A 16,590-nucleotide genomic window follows, 5' to 3' on the forward strand; every position below is an offset into this window, starting at 1 on the left:
AAAGAGATTTGAGTCATTGACTTAATTGAGTTTAATAAGTTCATATAAACAAAATATAATGACAATTGATAAACTGATAAAAAAATTGACAATGAAAAAAAGATTAAAAAAAAAGGCAATCCGAGCCCATCTGAGCTAGCACGCCAAATCTGCAACCTAATTGTGATACCAGGAGTAACTTCGTTGAAAGAAAATTGAATAAAATAATCAAACTCAATTATCAAACAATCCAACATTGAATGGCGGAACTAGAAAAAAAAATTAATTAAAAAAAATGCCAATGAAAAAAAAATTGAGTCAGCTCGGGTTAACCCGTTAACCTCACAACCATAGACATAAGATTGAGATAACCATAGACAGAAAAGCAAAAAAAAAACAAGAAGCTCAAAGACAAATTACCAATAAATCAAATGTTGAAGAATAAGATCAGAGAAAAACCAAATCTAAAAAGAACCTAAAAAAATACCAATGCCATAAAAGGCAAACCCTAAAATATAACAAAGTAAAATTCTCAACAAAAAATATTGAGGGATGAAATTAGCAGGGAAAAAAACAATAAAAAAAGAATTTAAAATAAAAAAAATAGTAATAAAAATAATGAGGACCAAATTTGACTTAAAAATAAAGTGAAATCAAATGTTAAGGGATGAAATTAAAAATAAAATTTAATTAGGAAAAGGATAAAAAAGAAACAAAGAGCAATTAAAAGAATAAGAATCAAATTTATTATAAAAATTAAATGAAACCAAATGATGAGGGATTAAATTGATAAAACCAATTAATCATACAAAGAAAAAAAATACAAAACAAATAGAAATCAAAAGAATAAAGATCAATTTAGATATAAAAATACAAGAATCAGTCAAAGGATATCATAACTAGTTTATGATTATCCGTTAAAACTTAGTCTATATTTCATAAACACCAAAAAATATTTATTTTAATATATGATATTATGAACTTATACATAAGATGTGTTCCCGATATTAAAAAAAAATAGTTATTTTTTTTTAATGTTTTTGCATTAGAATGATGAGGTTTTAACTTGTAAGATAAGAACCTTTTTATTGAAAATGACTTTTTTTAAACCCTGAATAGACCAACGGTTAGGAAAAACAACATTATCTTAATTTAACTCAGATAAATAAATAATGCAATCTACCTCAGGTAAGGCGTACTAGAAGTGTTAATATCTTTCTTTTACGCAATTAATCCCTTTACCCAGACTCTAAGACCAGTTAGGGTTATTAGTGACTGAAATACTAAGTAACGACTCTCATTCTTCATCTTTTAATGATAAAAGAACAATAATTTCTTGTCTTTTCACCCAATTATTCCTGATAATCCCGATCTGGAAGGATGATCGTCACGATATCGTACATGTATGACATAACCATTAAAGAAAAATTAATTAATGGTTCTGAACTTGTTATTAGTGATCTTTGTAATTATAGTTTTGTTACTAAATTTAGGGTTTAGTTATGTTAAACAATTGTTTATGGTGTAATAGAGGCAATGTTACAGTAGTTATGAAAGCATAGTCGTTGAAAATTCAAGAGGAAATTTTCTTTATATTTTTCATAGAGTGATGAAATTGGAACTAATTTACCTAATAGTTTGAATATATATATATATATATATATATATTGGGTAGAATCTTAAAAAAAGAAAATGAAATGATGATCGTTTGAGTGGTGCCCTAGTGACCAGCTTTGTTGGCTGTTGTGCCAATCTAATTTCTCTTCCTTGAATAAAATGTGTGTGTGTTTCTAAAAAAACTAGTTATTTATAGCTGTTATAATCCCACTGACAGCTCAAACAGCCAACCAGTTCATACTGATCAGGTTGATCAGTTCCTACAAAATTCTCAGGCGTTCATCACTGATGAACAAGCTGTTGACCGATTCATTTGGTAAAGTCAAACGTTCCACTAGTTCATGTAGAACTCTAGTTTTAACAAATTAACCATGGTGAATTCTTAGAATCGACTACCTTAGATTATTTGAGATTATTTACGAATCATTTAATATATGTAGAGTGAAGTGTTTGAGTTCATTTTAATTGTGTTATCAAGTAAGATGTAAAGATTTACATGAGCACTAAAATGGATACTTAATCTAAGTCTTCACTTTGCTTCCTTCATGGACTTCTTGATTGATTTCTTCACAAAATTCATCATGCTTGTTAATATGGTCTTCGTAGAAAACCTGTTTAAAGCTTATTTTTAACCAAGTATGTCAGTAATCCATTTTTCATTTTATTGCTATTATAAAAATATATATAAAAACATGAATTTATGACACCAATTATCAACAATCTCTCCATTTTTTATTTTATTTTTATCATCAAAACACATATAAAAAACATGAATGTGTGACACCAAATGTCAACAATCTCCTTTCTTTTGTCCAATGACAATAAATAGATAACTTAAATATGAAAATGTGTCTCCGACTATCTTTTACAATTCAATATATATGAAACTTTAACAATTTTGCACAATCTAAGCAATGTAATAACATATGTATCAAGATTCTCCCCTAAATGTACGCATATATTTTGAAGCACATATCTCTATATTTTGCAATGAAATGCACACATGCAACACTTCATATCTCTCGCCCACTTTGTCATCAATTAAAAAAAATTAATGAAGAGGCAATGAAAATCAGAAATAATAAGAAGTTCATTGCATAATCTTCAAAATAATACATTATCCATTGTAAGAAATAGAATTAAAAACATAAAAGCACAGTGTATATGCTCTAGTACACAATCTTGGGTGGTGAATAATAAGAGAGAAGATTACTTATCATGCTTTTGATATCCTTTAAGTCAACGATCATTTTCATTTTTTAATATAATTGATCCAAATCAAACCATTATTATGCATTCTTATAACCCAACAACAATAGAATCAATCCAATTAACATTAAAACAACAAGTTTAAATCAACTTCCTAACTTTCATCATTACCATAAGTATACTTTTAATGAACCACATTAAAACATCCAAAACCAAACTCAAACAATCCTAAAATCATTACAACATCAATTATCATATAATTTTATCAATTTCTCAATAACTCCAAAATCACACACATAGCCAACCACATATGGAGATTAATTTCTTAAAATAGATTTCACTTTTTTCCAATTACTTCCTAATACAACATTTTCCATACCAAACACAATCAAGGAATTGATAATTTTCCATTTCTTTACCAATTTGCACAAACCCTGGAATTTAAGATATGGAGATTTTCTTCACCTCCCCCGAAACAATTAAAGAAGTGAAATAAATTGAAGGTAAGTTCCTTACCTTTGGTAGTTAACTTAATTTAATGAGTTCTTGACAAAAATCTTCAAGAATATCCTTCTTCTCTTCCTAATTTTAATATTTCTCTCTTTAAAATCACAAGTTCCCAACCTCTTTAAAGTTTCTAATTAAGTTTGTTCTCTTAGTTGGATTATTTGAAATCACTCTTTCCATAAATGTTTTGAGAGAGACATAAAAAACTGAAGAAAAGAGAATAATGTATTTTTCACTCACCGATTATTGATTTTGTTTTGTTCGATATTTTTAAGCTAAATTAGTAATGGCTTTCACCCCTAATCATAATCATTTTTCCTCTTAGTTTATTATTATTTTTTGGTTGAGGATTACACTAGTTTACAAATTTTGGGTCGAAGATTTACATCTTTAATGTTTAAATTAGTAAATGTAGAAAAGAAATATTATGTGAGAGTAAAGAAATACTATGTGAGAGCAAAAGGTGTGTGTGTGTGAGAGAGAGAGAGAGCATATTGGGTGCGAGGAGATGGTCATGATTATGAAAAGATGATCATTCTGATTAAGTTCCAATGACCTCACCAACACCAACTCACCCTCACCAAGCCAAGCCACGCCGTAGCCCTAACGGGTTGTCCGCCATGCTTCTCAAGGAGACTTGATGTTGTAGGAAAGCATGAGAAAGTCACCCGTCATGATGCACCCATGAAAATTCTAACTAATGACCAAAACCCAATATTTGATTCATTCCTCGGAGCTACGCATGCAAATGGTTAGCTTGTTCTACATGTGGCATTGCTTTACAATGTGCAGCCTTCCTTGTTCCATCCTCAGCATGTTGCCCGTTATTACAAAAGAAAATATTGTGTTACTGCTTAAGACCAAAGGAAAATAGGGGAGCCCCTAAAATGACATGGGGAGAGATTGTCATTTACAGATCTTCTGATGTTGCTTTCAATATGTTATTGTTGTTGTTTATCTTGCTTTCAAACCGTTACTGAACATGAAGGGAAGTGTTGTTTCAAATTCTCACACACCAAACATCGCCGGTCAATTCCATGTTACACATGACAGGATTCAACAGCTACAGCCATGTAAGATTTCTGTTGTTTATACTATGAGATCACATCGTACATCATCTTTCTTATGTGCACAAGAGGGAAAAAAGAGAGCAAAGTAAGATCTTATGGAACGCCTCAATGCTATACCTCTAGAGTATAGAGCACTAAATTTTCCAGCCAAAAGTCCTGTAAATCTTCTGTACAGATTCTTAATGACACCTACTATGGCCAAAACTTCTCTTCAAAATACCTTTGCACTGGAAAGTACCATCAGTGTGTAGATGGCGTTTATATGTACAGGGGATAAGCTAGATCACTCCCCAATAGAACCTTCTTTTCCAAAATTGCAGACAGCACAGGGTTCACTTACTTCACTTGGTTCTTTTCCTGAAAAGGAAGAGTAAAAGCTGACAAATTACACTTTGATTCCAGAAAGAGTTAGTCTTTCAAGGTTTTGGTGAAACAAACCTGACTTGGTGCCCTCTCGGCCTCGGATGTTGTCCTGACAGAGCTTGTGTACAGATTCACAGAATTCATGGGAAGTTAGCGGTAACTGACAGTAGGCTGAATGCAACTGTTGATGGATCTCTTCCATCCGCCCAGACTGCTCATCTCGTCTATCCATCTCTAAAAGAACCTGAACAGGACAAAATAATTTATTAACTTTGGACAGACAGGAAGAGAGAGATTCAAAAGCAAACCAGTTCCTCATGATCACCTGTGCAACATTCTTCTTAAAAATTGGGAAAAATCGCTGCCTGCAATACTCATTAAATAGAAGTGTGCAAATTATCAATGGAATGGTGAAACCCGATGCGACTGGAGATTTTTTAATTCCAAAAACACCAAGAGATATCATTTGTGTCAGCACCAATGAAAAGATTGTGGTGTTGTGAACAATAGGCCACAACTGTCCACCGCCTTCATACTTTGTTATGTATACATTGACAATCTGCAAGATGAAAACTGAGAACTGATATAAAAGACACCTTTAAATGGAGACTAACATTGATGGAATAAGCGATCAAAGAATAACAAAAAGAACAACTATTTAAGGTCCAGCTTTCTCTCCTGCATCCAGTTTTTGCACCTCCTATTTACCATGTTAACAATATAGTTTCATCAAATAACATTCCTAATTCCTAAGTGTAGCTCCCTCTCCTTTCCTCCCGACCCAAAAGAAATGGGTGAAAAGCAAATATATATCCATACAGAGAAACAACATCCACTTACACATGCAACTCTAGATAAGTTTTAGGAATATTCTATAAACAAGAAGAAACACAGAGTGATGGGAATTTTATTTTTTTTTGTTTTCAACTCCACATTTTGAACAACAAGGGGTCCATTTTTTGGCGCAGTTACTTGGCAAATTTTCATACTATTTCCTCAATAGCCAGAACATTGTCTTAAATACTAGAACTAAAGGTTAACTCTTGATGAAATGAGAACGATGAAGAACATCCAGTGATAGGTAAGGTACACACTCAAACTGCCAGATTTTGGAAATCAGAAACAGGTGATGCAACAAAAATACTTCAAATTCAAAATTCAGGTGACAGCTCAGATGTTCACATAGAAATTTATAAAGAGCTTCGTTTCCCACTTGGTTCACAATATTCAGAAGATGCAAAAAATCACTGAACCAGCTACCAGTAAAAATACTAATGCTCAATTAAATTTCATGCTGGCATAAAGGGTACTGGAATCAAGTGATTGAAAACAGATGTGTTAAAGGGATAAATGTATTGAACACAGGCAAAACCACTATCAAAATATCAAAATGGTACATAGAAATACAACAGCTTCCCTGCACAGAAGAACACCATGTAAAATTAAAATCTAGCCAATTTATATGAACAATGTAAACAAGGACAGAAAACAAAGATTGGAGAGGTTGTCACCTGATTTCGATATACCAGATATGCCAGTAAAAAGTAAATCAGCAAGAAGGGCAATATTAAAGGTGCCATAACCGAATAGGTGAAGCCAATGAGACCAAACAGCAAGACTCTTGGAACTTCAGTATGGTATGGAAAGGACACAAGACCATCAGATGAGTCTTCATGGTTTCTAAGAAGGTGTTTTTTAAGGAAATTGCAGAGGAGAGAAAAAGGTTGCATCACTTCACATGACAGACTTGCCCAACCTGATGTTAAAACATAAGTCACAAAGAAGCTAGCCTGCATGTATTCAGAAACCAAATTATAATCAACTAATTTGATGAGACCTTAAAAGCTTTTCATTTATGAGAATCCAATATAATAATAATAATAATAATAATAATAATAATAAGAGGGAGAAAATGGTAATATAATAAAGCCCTGATTGCATCTGTAATGCAACATACAAGATTTACACTCCCATAACTTGTGCGGAAGATTAGAACTCCTAGAAGCAATAGTTATATGCAAAACTGAATGCATCAGAACTAACAAAAACACATAGCCAATGCGTGCAAATGTAAATAAATTTTCTATGTTGGGGGAAGGAATGTATGAGTGTAACATTTCCAGAATTACAGAAAACTCACCTGATTTGGTATTGCTTTGGCAAGTTCTACAGGAATGTCTCCTACACTAGATAACATATTGAACGCAAAGAGAAAACCTCCTGATACATGATTAACAAAGAAAACATTCCAAATTGTGAAATACAAGATTTTCAAGCATGCACTCCTTTTCCTTCCACTATGAGAAACAGGCCCCTCCACTGATGAAAACAGCATCATTGTCGGTGGAACAGTATACAGAAACAATATTAAGATAACGCTTGGCAGGTAACCAGTCAGCACATGGTTTATAAGGTCCCTGCACAACAGCACAGGGTAAGATTGCAAGCAAACTTTCATATTTTAGAGTCTGCAATGTCCTATACTTTTATCTCCTTCTCAGTCCTCAATCATGTGTTCAAAAGAACTCAAAAAACTTGAAGTGCTACAAATGAATAGTTAAAATTAAGCTATTAACTAGATATAATATAATCATATTATCTGAGCCATGCTGATGACAGTTAGGCCAGACAACATAAGATGAGGCCTTTTCCTTTATGCATGCATGGACCTTAGTGAAGTAAGCTAGACCAGGAAAATTAAATACAATACTCTTGCTATGTTACCTATGTGCAGGAAAATGTAGAATGAGCACAATTGATGGATCAATAAAAGCTGCTATCAGAAACTAATTATGCACAAGAAAACAATGGTCTGTAGCTCAATTATCAGTGCTTAGTTGTAAGATTCACGTAATTTATATGCACCGAGATTCCCAACACGCATATATTACTGAACATACGACAGTTAGAAACTCATTGTCTTATTCTTTTAGTTGGAAAGAAGAGCAGAATCAACTGAATTTCACATATCAAAAGCATTGCTAAACACGACTATGGTCACATAAAACCATGTTAACCCGGAAAAAATCCAATACATGAAACATGCTAGGAGGAGATAGTAACAGGATTAAAAATAGAAACAAACCACCAGCTCAATCATTGAAACAATAGAGTACTTACTGTTTTAGAAACCCTCTCAGAAAAGGAAATGTTTGTGACAGCTTCTCTAGTTGAGTCAAGCCTTGTACAAAGGTCACTGGAGCAAGAAACAGAACCATGAAGACTATAGATGCCAGAAGAGTTGCTATCTTCCGGAGCCAAAGCTGTCTAAATGGTATACAGAGATTTGACCATAAAACATCATGTGGTTCTGGGGCCAATTCTGTCACCCATGACATGGGATTTGGTGATTGAAGCATCTGTGTGGCAACCACAGCAGCATAGCGGGTCTTGAAAATAACAAAAGCAGCAGAACGCTCCTGTATTGCAGCCAGGTAAAAAGAATTAGCTAACAAGCAGCCATTTTCGCCAAAGTTGCTGGCAAATACTATTGGTTTTCTAACCCCACACACACATAAATGTTAAAAAGTTATGACTAACAACTAAATAATAATAATAATATCAACAACAACATCTGTTCCTCCAATACTTAAAAATAGAAAATTACTCAACTCGAGTTGCAGAAGGAACACAGCTTATGCATTCACAATGAGTGACATAGTTTCCTAAAAAACATATGAAATTGCTTATATGGTTTGTGACCCCTATTACACCTTAATCTATGGGCTGAGGTGCAATGAATAGAATATATCAAGTAGTTACGGTAGGCATTCTGAAAACTGTTGTACGAAGCAGAGACAGAAACATGAGGGTGGGCAGAAAAACCACATATTTGAGCAATTACTCAGTATCTGTAAACTCCTAATAGGAGCCACCCGGGAATGCTAGTGAAGGGTGCACAAACAAATACTTCAGAAAAACTACTCCATGCTGAGAATGAGATGGATGCAACACCACAAGCTAAGGAACATGGGACAAAAATCAGACATAAAATAAGTGTCGATGCATAAATATTGGAGTTCAGTATTACTAGAATCAGCTTGTGCAAGATGTTTACATTATCTCTGGTGGCAAGATTCAAATTAGAATAACTGAAACTGTCCTTGACACTTTCTGGTTCATCAGTGAGGACCTTAAACGAAGTACTTCCTCCACACAGACAACATGGCTTTAAACTTGATTGGCCCTTGGGAGCAGCCTTAATCCTCATGCATATCTTTTCTGCATCAACCTGCAACAAAAGCATAGCCAAAAATTAAAAACATAAACGGAAATACTATAACATACCAAAATAGCATGAGGCTATTCATACAAGAGGAACAAAAGGGACACTCAAATGCCGAGCACAAAATTGTGTTGATATCAATTAGCACACTGAAAATCTGAAGACGTGGCCAAAATTAAAAACCATCTAGTTTGTATAAAATAATATAGCAGACAACATATCACCACTAAAATCAGGATGTCTAATTTAAGTATATTACTATAGTAAGATTGAACTTTAATTTGTTTCTAAATAATTTTTGGGTTGGTAATTCTCGACCCAACTCCATGAAACACCATTATGATTAAGAGAAGAGATATATATATATATATATATATACACTAATTCTAGCATCTATTTTATACAAGAGAAAAACGCCTCAACAATACAAAGCAACAAATGGAGGCAAACTTGATCAGACACAGAAAAAAACTGGGTTTTATAAAAGAGAATAGCTATTAAGGAAAAGATCATTGAAGTTGAGGCATGGCAGCGTTACACAATGCATTCATGAACTTGGAAACAATTGAGTAAATGCGAGACATCATTAGTAAAGAAGGTATTACTGTGCAGTGTGCACAAAGCCAACATCTCTGACAATTTATGTTAATGACATTTAGAGAAGACTATGGAAACAATGACAACAATGACAAGAACATTATCTATAAAGTAGCAACAAAAGATTTGCCTTACAGCTTGCAGAATTAAGGCCTACATGGCTGAAAAGGGCAGGCTGGCCACAAATTGTGGAAGGAGGTTTTTTCCATCATTTTTTGCCAAGACAAACATCCACAAATTAGCTGGTTGAACATAAGATGACACAATTTTCTTCCTTTTTAAAGCACAAGTCTAGTTGGATCCTCACAACCATAGTTAGGGTGCTTAACCATTCTGAGAGGTATGGAAAACAATGAAGTATCACGAGGATGTGGCATTACAGTTGTGAATAATAGGATAAATACTTTTGAAAAAGTGAATAACCATCCTAAGCCATCAACCACCATGTGCAAATTTTAGAGAATATTGCACATAATAGAAACACAAATTCCAAGAAGAAAAAAGAAATGCTTGATACATTAGAAAAGGTAAACTATTTGATAAAGCATGCAGGTAAAGCAAAACACTGAACTTTAACTAATTATGTAAACATACGAGATCATTTGAATCATATACGCACCATCAATTTTTGAACTAAACCACATCGATACACAATTTGATGAGACAAGTAGCTCGATGCATAATAATTTGTAAAGAATTTCTTCACAGAATTACTGTATGATTCTCCCACTGAATATGGAATTGAACGGACAAGAATGGTAAAATGACTTGGATTTGGAGGAGATGTTGTTATGTGTGCTAGCCTCATCTTGGTGATGCTTTTGTATTCCTGGAGAGAAGGGGGTGTTGTTAATAATCTTAACACATTGGTACACACAACTAGGTCACAAATAGATGCATATGCAATCAATTAAGAGAGAAATGGAAAGAATATGTATCATTCATTTCCTTACAAAGTAAAGAAGAACACAAGCTGAGCAGGATATGATATATAATGCGAGACAGTGTGCCCAAAGCCTGACATGGAATAAATCAAAATAGAGAAATGAATTAGCCATCGCAATTTGTGGTTTTAAAAAACAGTCAAGTCAATTAGTTAGACAGGCATAACAAATCCCACCGAGGAGAAGCAACAGTCAGCAAGATAACATCAAATTGAGATTTTATAGGAAAAACGATTTAAACTTTCTCACTAAATATTAAAAGGGAACTTCGCGGTCGCTCGCTTTGCAAATCAAAAAAAGGAAAAGGAAAGCAATAAATATACAAAGAGAGCAAATAAAGACAAGAGCAAATGAGAATCTCCATATAATTGTTCTAGAGTTCAAAATCAAATGAAAAGGAGTGGTTAGGTAGACCTTCAGGGCAAGCCATAAATCAAAACTAGATCAGAGCTAGTCAAATTTCTCGGTATGAACCAACACAGAGATGGCTTCACATTAGTATAAACCGAACCACTTTATAGTTTTCACTATAATGAGACATTAACAAAATAAAGCTCACGAGTAATACCATCTGGAGCCTTCTTTCACATTTGCAATTGTAAATACATTGAGGGACTCGGCATGGATATGCTTGTGTTTCATCTCCTGCCCATAATAATTCACTGGAAGCACCAGGAACAGACACGTAACAGCTGCAATAGAAAAGACTCTGATACTGTATACAACTCCAAAGAAATAACGTAAGTAGTTGCACAAATGCACAAAAGTAAAATAATTAAGAAGCCAAAATAATAATAGAAGGAAAAAGAAAAGCAGAAGCAGAAGCATCCATTTCGAATATGACCTCACCTGAAAACAAGTATCCTCTGGAAAACCACAGCATCAAGGCCACCAATGGCCAAGATTTCATTTTCTGTTGTTTCCCATGCCTTGACGATCCAACTGGGAGAGGGCACAAACCTTTCGAAGGAGAAATGATTTCTGCTATTTCTGTTGTTTAAAGAAGCAAGCCTCCGCCCGAAATACACAATCGTGTTGCTTGGTTGTTTTCTCAATATTGAATACAGTGAAAAAAGCAACACAGATAAACCTGTATTGATAGCGGCCGAAGTTAAAAGGGCACCAATGTCCATCTAATCTCCACTGTTTTTATCTGCCAAAATTAAAATCATCAATAATATTTTCAGGAGCAAGGGAATTCAAAGAATCTTCAACGAAATCCAAAGCAGATTTTCTCTTAAATCCGTTGGTGTTTCAATAACATTGCCTACTTTAACCAAAAATCACCCCACCCACATTATCATTTTAAACTAGCAAAAGAAAACACAAAGTAAATGATTGCTAATCAAATTGAAATATGTAAAATTGAAAATCAGGAACATGAACGTAAGGGGAAAAATGATAACAGAAACACTACCTGCCTTATTAGAATTATCAAGGAGACGCGGATGAAATTGCTCCCAAACGACGTATCAAAAGGGAAATCAAGAACGATAATGTGATGATTGTTTGTGTTGTCAAAGGCTTAAATGATGATGATGATGATGCCATTTGTCTCGCTTTTTGTTTTTGTTTTTTTTTCTTCGCTTTCACTTCACATAAACTCACACATGAATAAGAAAGAAATTAATAATTGCAGAGAAAGAAATTGAAATTCGAAAATCATGATAAAATGAAGCTGTCTTAGCTCTTAAATTTGTTTTTGATTAAATAACAAGGAATTTGGGTGAAGTCAGTTACTACACGCATGTGGGAGGGGAGGGAATGGCACGTTCTCCATTTAACAAAAGTTTCGGGAGAGAGCAACGGAACTGCCATGTGGCTGACAGAGAAATTGTGATAATATGTAACCGACCAAACAGCCTTTGTCTTTTTTCTTTTTTTGAAGCAAACTGTCATTGTTTCTGAAGTGCCTCTAAATACGCTGCACGCGATTCTTACGCGATTAACGAATGCTTCATGGCCCTTCGTACTTTGGATTTTTTTTTAAATTTTAGTAAAATAACATTATTTCAAAAAAAAAAAAATAACATATTTTTATCTTGTCATATTTTTAAAATATAATATTTATTAAATATTATTATTTTTAAACACAATAAAATAATTATCGCGCTTTAAAATTACAATATTTAAATATGTCGTGCTTTTAAAACGCGATAACTATCAATCGATTAAATACAGTTATATAACTGGTCGATCAATTCATATAAATACTATTATTTTATGAATATTTTAAATACAGCGATCAATATTTTAATAATTAATTCAATTTCATCCCTATCAAATTTTAAAATGACCCTACAAGTTTAGCGTCTTTTTCAATTTGATCCTTAGTCTTGAATATTTTCGATTTCATCCCTAATTGACCATCAAACTTTTAATTTCTTCAATTTCATCCCTGACTTCACTCAATTAGGTCTCTAAATCCACGCTCTTTTGGGGAAAAAGATTATTGGTCTTGAATTTCAATTTGGACCTTAATTGATCCTCAAACATTGATTTTCTTGCAATTTCGATCTTGATTTAACCTCATTAAGTATGAAAAAAATTAAATTTTATCCTATAAAATTTCAATCTTCTCAATTAAGCCCGAATGAAGCTTCTAAACTTAATTTTTTTACCAATTAAATCCCTAATAAAATTAATTTGACCCATTAAAAACCTAATTAAGTCTTTGCAGTACTTAATTAATTCTTTAATTTGACCCAAATTAATTCTAAAATTTAATTAAACCTTTAATTGGGCTCATGGTTAAATCAAATTGGCTTATTAAAAGCATAATTAAATCTTTAAACTTTATTATTATGTAAATTTATCCGATAATTATTTGATTTAACCTTGAATTTGCATTATCTTTCAATCTTGGATACAATTAGAATCCCAAATTTGTCTAAAATTTCAACTTGGTTTCTCCATACATTTGAAACTCTTCTCAGTCTGCTCTTGCCAGGTTATCAATCTTTTTGTTATTATTACTTTTATTTTTTTTATTTTAAAAAAAAAGTTAATTTTGGGAGAAACCTAAAATTGGGTTATGATCACACTCATGCTTTGTAGAATTTATTTTGTTGCGATAAATATATTTTTATTCATGAAACTTTATATACATGGTTTTTTTTTCATATTTTTAGATTTACAAGTTAGTTTTATTTTTTTTTTCAATTTATTTGTTCAAGTTTAACAGGTTTTTTAATGTTTCTCTGGGCTTCTTGTAGCATTTTCAAGTTTCTTTTAAATCATTAAAAATTAATTTTTATTTGTTTAGGTTTGGAAAATTATTTTTGTTGTGGTAGTTACATGGGTATTTTCATCCAAAAATGAGAGAAGGGAATATAAAAAAAATCAAAGACGAGAGTGAAAAACTATTCAAAAAGCATTTGGAAAAATTCTACTTAAGGATAGATGGATAAAATATCCCAATATAAAGATGTATATATATTAATGAATTTTTAAGACATGGTTTATTTGATTTTGTATAGAAGATTTTGGTCGGTACTGTTAAACAACGTTTGCTTATTAAGAGAGCTAGAAAATAAATTATTTGATAACATATATATAGCAAGGAATTAAACGTGCAATTCAACCACTCCCAACCTTTTGTTTTTGGTACAATAGACATATAATTAAACAACAACCCCTCACCCAGCCAAATTTAAGTCCTCCCTGTCTTCTTCTTCTTCTTTTCGGGTAAGAAAGAAAAATTTAATGTTCTATATCACAAACAAGATGCATGTATGAGTGATAATGTTTTTCCACAAGATATATTGGACCATGGCAAGGGATGGCGATATTGGACTAAACAACACCAAGCAATCCATCCATACACTAGAAGTAATTACCTTGGTTTTATTAACGGATTTTGTAAGTAATCAACTTTAACACGTTAAAATGTCTGCTCGTTCATATCCTTGCTAGCTATTAATATAGAAAAATTATGTTTTCACATCAGTGAACTTAATAACGGTCAGCTTCATGATTGTATGATAATATTTTGGAGAGCCACTTATAGATGATTGATCTTTGATCACAGACCATTTCCTGGTAGTTGTTGTCTACGAAGTTCTTGATACGTTTCATTGCAACTTTGAGAGTCCCTTCAGAGAGGTTTGCAAAGCAAATTCTGAACCAGCCAGGCTCCGAGCAATGGCAAGATGACCCAGGAGGGATGTTTAACCCAACGTCAAATAAAATCTTCTTCCAAAGCTCCTTTTCCGCTTCAAAGGTCTGAGAGCTTAAGAGATGTCTCATGTCCACCCAGCAGAACAAGCCGGCATTGCTTTTCAAACACTTGATTCCTGCGGATTGAAGGCCAGAAACAAGCATTTCTTTCCTCTTTCTTAGTCTCTTGCTATTTTTCTCCATGTAGTTGTTAGTGAATTTGCTTTCAGAAAGCATGCCCGAGAGTAGATACTGAGTTTGGGAAGAAATCAAACCAAAACTTGACATTTTGGTCGCGGCAGAAACTAATGTTTCATTGTTGGAGTAAATCATGCCAACTCGAAAACCTGGTAGGCCCAGATCCTTTGAGAGACTGTAAACAACGTGAATGCGGCTCCATATATCTGTATTTTCCAGGTGTCGGTCCATCAAGGCCTCTGTGATGCTTATAAACTTAGGACAGTCAAAAACTGTGCCTGAATAAATTTCATCACTTACTATATGAATATTTTTGGCCGTGCAAAAACTAATGAGGTGGTTAAGCTCATCGCGGGTCATTGTTGTCCCTAAGGGGTTTGAAGGATTCGTGATCAATACCCCCTTAACTTTCAAGTCAAGTCTCTGGGCTTCTTGATAAGATTTTTCTAATGCAGGCATGGTAATCTGAAAGTCGTTTGAACTTGAGCAATGTATTGGAACGATTTCAACTTCAGTCCGCCATCGAAGATCTCTATCAAATCTGCCTTATATAAAATCAATAAGAACAGAACATGATCATGATCATGTTATAAAAAAAGAAAGAAATGTATATATAGTTCGTGTTTTTTTCACTTCTAATTTAATTATTACCCTGGATAGTATGGCGTAGGGACAAGGAATGCATCGCCTCGCTCAGCAAGGCAAAACATTAGAGTCTCGTTAGCAGAAGTTGAACCAGCTGTGAGCACAAGCTTGTTGGGATCAAATTTTACTTTGTTTCCTCTTATTTCAGCCATAAACTTCACTATTGCCTAAATAAAACGAATGAGTTCGGGACAAGATCAGAGGTATGTGCATATATTTATATATATCCTGGCATATGATTTATGAACCCATGTTGATCTACATATACAAGGAAAAAGAAAGAAAGAAAAAGTGCAGTAATCGAAATTTACATTCTTGAAAGCAGGCAAGCCATGGTAGTCTTGAAAGAGAGCCAATTCTTTGAATATCGATGCACCATTCTTCTTCAACCCAACCGCATCCGGATTTCTTGCTATCCAAGATTCAATAAGGTCAAAAGAAAGCTGCAAAAAATAAAGTTCACTGAAAAATTATAGAGGTTCTTTTTTACTTTAAGCGGTAATTAAAATTGAGATACAAGAAGACATGGACACCCATTTCGCATCAAGGAGAGAAAAAGAAACTTGGATATGCCATAAACATTAGCTATAGTTCTTTTTCACTAATGTTTTTTTTTTATTGGTGGAAAGTGCACTTATGTTGTATACACGAAAAATATGGCTCATGTAAAGTTTCTTTAAGTATATATAAACATAATACTTAATTTCCCTGGAACCTGTCCTTTTTACCTGATTCTCTGCAAGTCCCATCTGAATAATCCCAGATGGATTATGCACATCGTGATATGGATTCTTCTCATACTCTTGCCACCCTAGAAAGTAGGAAGAGTCTTGTCCATGGGAGTCATGACTAGCTTTCGCAGACAACATTTTCACAGATATACTGCCACTCTAGCTTGTGTGTAGCCTAAAGGTTTATCAAGTGAAAAGGGAGTTATAGGTGAGATCAGAAATTGAGAGAGAGAGAGAGAGAACTAAATTTATATGAGAGGCTTTGTAGGGAAGAAAGGGTTTGGTATAGCATTTATATAGAAGTGAGGGATCGGCACAAACAAGAGCCCGACAACGCGTATTTGGTA

At 33.5% G+C, this 16,590-nt stretch overlaps 2 protein-coding genes across 3 annotated transcripts; both read right to left on the minus strand.

Moving 5' to 3' along the window:
- Positions 1-4,289: 4,289 nt before the first annotated feature.
- On the minus strand, positions 4,290-12,331 carry LOC7467243 (CSC1-like protein RXW8). 2 transcript variants are annotated; one of them, XM_024595766.2, is made up of 12 exons: positions 11,933-12,331; positions 11,361-11,664; positions 11,080-11,226; positions 10,521-10,584; positions 10,187-10,396; positions 8,803-8,976; positions 7,866-8,164; positions 6,886-7,162; positions 6,257-6,535; positions 5,071-5,304; positions 4,821-4,989; positions 4,290-4,739 (listed from the first exon to the last, which is right to left on the minus strand). In XM_024595766.2, exons 2-12 carry the CDS (start codon positions 11,642-11,644, stop codon positions 4,666-4,668), a joined length of 2,211 nt encoding a protein of 736 aa, XP_024451534.1. In that variant the 5' UTR covers positions 11,645-11,664; positions 11,933-12,331; the 3' UTR covers positions 4,290-4,665. The 2 variants fall into 2 exon arrangements, with proteins under 2 accessions (XP_024451534.1, XP_002302379.1); XM_002302343.4 differs by having other exon boundaries at positions 11,929-12,331.
- Positions 12,332-14,332: 2,001 nt separating this feature from the next.
- Positions 14,333-16,518, minus strand: LOC7472629 (1-aminocyclopropane-1-carboxylate synthase 9). The gene is made up of 4 exons (XM_024595132.2): positions 16,241-16,518; positions 15,824-15,955; positions 15,519-15,679; positions 14,333-15,408 (listed from the first exon to the last, which is right to left on the minus strand). The coding sequence occupies exons 1-4, from the start codon at positions 16,379-16,381 to the stop codon at positions 14,466-14,468; spliced, it is 1,377 nt and encodes a 458-aa protein (XP_024450900.1). The 5' UTR covers positions 16,382-16,518; the 3' UTR covers positions 14,333-14,465.
- Between the last annotated feature and the right edge of the window lie 72 nt (positions 16,519-16,590).

The sequence above is a fragment of the Populus trichocarpa genome, chromosome 2, assembly GCF_000002775.5.
Source record: "Populus trichocarpa isolate Nisqually-1 chromosome 2, P.trichocarpa_v4.1, whole genome shotgun sequence".
In the NCBI taxonomy this organism is placed as follows: Eukaryota; Viridiplantae; Streptophyta; class Magnoliopsida; order Malpighiales; family Salicaceae; genus Populus; species Populus trichocarpa.